General features: G+C 32.7%; 1 protein-coding gene across 6 annotated transcripts in view; it reads right to left on the bottom strand.

The window, feature by feature from the left end:
- Nucleotides 1-5,671, bottom strand: part of RPGRIP1L (RPGRIP1 like) — a 134,788-nt gene that overhangs the window by 46,617 nt on the left and 82,500 nt on the right. For all 6 annotated transcript variants that reach the window (XM_069082469.1, XM_069082471.1, XM_069082472.1 and 3 more), the window contains 3 exons: nt 5,344-5,442; nt 4,277-4,442; nt 2,495-2,592 (listed from right to left, as the gene is read on the bottom strand). In XM_069082469.1, the coding sequence (XP_068938570.1) occupies nt 2,495-2,592; nt 4,277-4,442; nt 5,344-5,442 (363 nt within the window). The remainder of the gene's footprint in view (nt 1-2,494; nt 2,593-4,276; nt 4,443-5,343; nt 5,443-5,671) is intronic.

Below are 5,671 nucleotides of genomic sequence, written 5' to 3'. Positions count from 1 at the left end.
TGTGTGTGTGTGTGTGTGTGTGTGTGTGTGTGTGTGTGTGTGTGTGTAAGAGAGTGACAGAGAGAGAATTTAGGGTTCTTAAACAAGGAAAAGCAATTAACATAAAGCACAATGTAGATAATTTTAATTACATGAAACTGGAAAGCTTTTGCAAAACTGTTGATTAAGCAAAAAATTTTTGCATCAACTATTTTTGATAAGGGTCTGATCTCCAACAAATAGAATTAATACTAATTATTGTTGTGTTTGTCCTTCATTCTCGAAGAGGACCAGGACATCAGGGAACGATGACATGACTTGCAGTTGACTTGGATTTGAGTGAGGGAGGGCTGTGCAAGGTCACTAGTCTCACTTTCTTCTCCACAGCCCTCTGGGTCCAGGGGCTTGATATTCATCATGAGGTCTGGAGATGGTCCAGTATGCAATAACACTATTAACGCTAGGGTCAAGGGCTTTGATTCTAAGGTCTATGTGGTCAAAGGCTAAGAACAAACAGTTCTTCAAAGAAATGATAACTACTAACAAGCATGCTAAAGACTACTCCAAATCACTAATAATAAGAGAAACAGAAATCAAAACAATTCTATGGCTTTACTTCATACAGAGCAAATTGACCAAAGATGACAATGGATGGGAAAAGTCATTGTTGGAGGGGATAAAGAAAAACAGACATACTCTTGGTAGTGAATGTGAATTGATCCAACCACTGGTACTATGAATTGATGCAACTATACTAGAAAGTAATTTGGAACTATGGTTAGAAAGTGGCTAAAATGTCTATAGTTTTTGAGATAAACCATCGCATTACTGGTTATATACCACCAAGGAGGGAAGAGTAGGGAATCTATTTGGAAATGAAAGTGATATAAATACAAGAGACAGCAATAAATTTTTAAATGCTTAAGTTTCTGCTTTACTACCTAAGGTAAATCTTTATATGGGAGAGATAACTGTTTCAATAAAATTACTATAAAATGAAATTCCACAGACTTTAATAGCTGGAAGAGATCTCAACAATGAACCACATTTTTCCATTGCTATTTTAAAATAGAAATTATGTTCCAGTAGGGTTCAGGGATTGAGGAGAATCTTCTGTTTGATTTAATATTAGAATTTCAATTTTTCAACATTGATAAAGCAGTTAACAACATTAATTGAATTCTAAAACTGTAAGTCTTCAGGCTACACATGCAAAATTCATAGGAATTCACAAGCACTTAGAGCGAAAAGAGTCCTTGGTGATCCAAGATGGTCATAAGCCCTCATTTTATAGGTAACTAACAGCATCACTGACGTAAAATAACTTGATTAAGTGCTGGACCTGGAGACAGGAAGACTCATCTTTCTGAGTTCAACTCTGGCCGTAGCTCCTTACTAGCTGTGTGACCCTGGGCAAGTCTCAGTTTCCTGTCTGCCTCAGTTTTCTCATCTGTAAAATGAGCTGGAGAAGGAAATGGCAAACTACTCCAGTATCTTTGCCAAGAAAACCCCAAATGGGGTTATGAAGAGTCTGACATGACTGAAACAACTGAATAACAACAAATCTTGATAAAGATGACGTGGCCAGTTAGTAGTGAGGACCAGAATTGCAGTTTCCTGATTTCTTCAGTCCTCTTTCCCCTATGCCACATTTCTTTATCAGGTCATTCTAAAAGGTTTCCGAATTTATTATACTACGTTAATATTTTACACTAGAATTAAAATAAGCATATGAGAGACATAAGAGTAATAAAAAGTACTAGAATCCTTACAAGTGGAAAGTGAGACCTGAACATGAAATTACTTAATAGTAGAATTAGATCTGTCCTTCAAGAAAGCAAATATGTAGAAATAGAAATTATTGTATGGATATTTGTAATACAAGATAATGTCTTACATTATGAAAAGGTTCTTTTAGATGGTAAAATCCTTCAGGATATTCAAAATATGACTGTTTACACAATACAGACTAGCTACTTTTCAGTAATAACACTACTAGAAAAAAACTAAGGTAATAATTACATAAGTAAGATTAACTAGTAATTTTAAAGATGTAATACTTCTGCAAAGATCAAATAACCATGAGAAGTTCACTAGTAGAAATATTTAAATATAATTCACAGAGGACAGCTACTGAAATTTAAAATGTAATGTTATGTTACATTATAAGAGTTATAGGAGTATTTTAAACATAAGTATAGCAATAAATTAATAAAGGGCTCTTGAATGACAGAGAGAAGGGACAAAAACAGCTTCTTTAAAAGTAACTGAAGTTACTGTACTCAGACACTCCTGATCCAATATTTGTGGACTTATTAAGCATTATTACATAATGAACTAACAACAAATTCTTGAACTAGAAAGTTAAATGAATAAAATTTTGATGATCTATAAAATATTCAAACACAGACTTTTTCTTTTGTTCTAAAGGCATGCAAACTGATAAACAATAACATCAAATACGGCCTATATAATTAAACTTTTGCATATTTCTAGTTATTACCACATCACTAACCTGTTTAACATTCTTGGACATGGGACTTGGAACAATACAGTCATCACTGTCAGTTATTATTGAATCAACAGCATCAGAATCCAGTCTTTCTTCCTGAACTGTTAAAAAAATGCTGAATTAAATAAAGTTAAACCAATTACACTTTTACACTGCAAAGCAAAGAGAAATCTAATTGTATCACAGTGTGAGTGACAAAATCTTCACTTCCTCTTAAAAAGAAAATCATAAATTAATGAATCTTTAACTTTGCATTTTTAAGAGATAAGTTTTCAAATAAAGAAGTCATGATGTTCATGGGTCTGAAAATTTAAAATAAAGAAGTTATTTTACTTACAACTAAGAAGCAACTTATACATTGGTGAAACAATGACTGAAATGTTCTCATAAATACTTAATTGCTTGTAAGCCAGAATATTCTACAAATTGCCCTATTTTAGAGGTCAGTGTTACCTATTTTGCACCAAAAGCAACATTTCTACTATAGAAATCAGTCATTATGTGCTGGTGGGCAAGACCAAATCAAAATCTAATATTGATAAGTTTCAAAAAAGTTGTGAACAATTCTTTAAGAAACCAAAAAGAGGTTGCAGAATCAGCATTAAAGAATCAAGAATAAGGTGACAATAGGAACTAGAACAAGTTGAGGAAATGAAAAGTACAAACTACCTTTAATAAGCTGCCTTCTTCTATCTGAATCATCTAGATATTCTTGGACCATGATAGTCATATACTGTCATATCAATCACTCAGTAGCGCCTACCATTCTTAGCAGGGGACAATGCATTGAAAAACCAGAATTTCATAATAATCTACTTAGCAGTCATTTTGTAGGGTAAGAGATTCAGACAAACCAGGAACTTGATGAAAAATAAGTCATCATATAAACACTTGTAATAATAATAATAATAATCCATAAGAAATGATAAAATGTAGCTCAAGAGAAAGCAACTGGGAACATAGTGATTCTGGTCTCATTACATTGCACATTTATATGAAATAGTTTTATGAACTACTAGAAGTTATTGTCACTCAAAATTACTTATATATGAAGTACCCTGAAAAAAACTAACAACTATGATTGAATTATCTAATTCATGCTTTAAGCATAGCAATATGGGAGAATATGAATAGATGTGGTCTTAAATCTAGGCAGAAAACACATATTAATTGACCATACTGCAGTAATAACAATCTGGGTTTCTTATCCTATTTCAGTGGTAAAGATCTATACCCTTCTACCCCTTTTTTAGAGACCAGAAAAAGATCTCATTAAGAAATTCTTGGTATGTTAAGAGACAAAAAATCCTAGCTTTTTAATACAAGGACCTCACCCCCCCCCCCCAGCATTAAAAAGGAAGCAAGATCAGAGAAATGGGTGTTACTAAACTGTTTAGATGACATTATGAAGAAATGTATATTATTCTTACTAACTAAGACAAGCTTATAGATAACTTTGATTTGTAAACTGTAAGTTAATATTCTTCAAAATGTGATTCCTTCAAAATAAGATGTTTGCTATAAGATAATATAAATGGCTACTCAATATTTTTAAGCCTATAATATTTTGTAATATTATAAAAATCTAGGTAAGAAATAATTTTTAACACTCAATTATATCACTTCAGGCTGAATCAACAGTTCAGTTAGAATGAGTTCAATCCTATCATTTCTACCCAGGAATACTAAGCTTCTAACTAACAGAGATGTTCAATGAATAACACATCAAACAAAAGAAAAGTATTTATACAAAAGAATGAAACTAAAGAATTTAATTAAGAATACCTTCTTCTCTTTCTAACTCCTCACTAATTTCTGTTTCATCTTCAGAAGTAGTTGAACTTTGGCCAGCAAGTTGACCCACAGATAGGTGAGAGATATCCTCATCTTTTCCTTGCTGAATTTCTTGAGCATTCTCATTTACCTTCTCTACCGTCCCTTCTGGTAAAGCCTCAAAAAAATGGAAAGAAATACAAAGATATTTATGGTCACTTAGGTCATATTTACAACATTCTTGTTTCAAGCTCTTGAATTATAAAGTCATTTAAATTTAAGACTGAAAAATATAGCTGATATATACATGATTTATATGACCTTTGAGAAAATCAGCTGCTTAAATAATGTAGACTGAAATGAAAAGCTCATTAATTATCAGCTTGCAAAAGTCTATTTGTTGGAGTGAAAAATGCATTTAACATAAGGCTTTAATTCACATATCCATTTAGTACATGTCATCAAAAATATAATTGTAGCTAACTGTGAAATACTTAAAGCTGTATATTTTTAGCTAATTTCCATTTCAAGTAAGACATACATTTTATACACACTCAAAATCTTTGAATTAATGCATAAAGTGGCAAAAAGGTTTAAAAATAAATAACTATCTGGAATTTTCCAAATAGGAAGACTACACAGGATAGCCAATATACAATTCTACTTGAACATTCATTCTACCTAACTTTCTCCATTCATCTATTCCTTTCTTGTCAGCGATTAATAGCATACCAGGGGCACTAGACAGTGCTGAGTATGGAGTCAAGAAGACTCATCTTCCTGAGTTCCAATCTGGCCTCAGACACTTACTAGCTGTGTGACCCTGGGAAAGTCACTTAACCCTGTTTGCCTCAGTGTCATCATCTATAAAATAAACTGGAGAAGGAAATAGCAAACCACTCCAGCATCTTTGCCAAGAAAACCTCAAATTGGGTCACGAAGAGTTGGACACTACTGAAATGAGAGAACAACAAAATAGTATACCAATGGCCAAGATTTTATAGAAATACAACTCACAAGTCACTGTCTACAAAAATTATTTTTAGAAAGTAGAATTATGATTATAATAGAAATCTTACCTCTGGAATATCTGGCACCGATGGAGCCTTAGCTTGTAATTTTTTTGCAATCTTCATTTCTGGTGAAGTTTTTTGTACATCTTCATTTGAGATAGACATCTATGGAGTAAAGGATCACAGGTTTTAGGGTGGGAAGGGATTCTCGGGGATGCTGTTAAGGAGATTCCCTTTCAGGTATAGGTGAGACTACATAACCTCTTTTAGTCCCCTCCAAGTGTGAGGTTCTCAGTGATTCCTTGTTTCCCCTACATATAAAATTAACTTTTGTAGAGTTTAAAGAATATCTATCTATCTATCTATCTATCTATCTATCTATCTATCTATCTAT

The sequence above is a fragment of the Petaurus breviceps genome, unplaced genomic scaffold, assembly GCF_028583685.1.
Source record: "Petaurus breviceps papuanus isolate PSGF00001 unplaced genomic scaffold, PetGlider_PUasm1.0 171, whole genome shotgun sequence".
Taxonomy (NCBI): Eukaryota; Metazoa; Chordata; class Mammalia; order Diprotodontia; family Petauridae; genus Petaurus; species Petaurus breviceps.
This window is presented reverse-complemented; position numbering and strand designations above follow the sequence as displayed.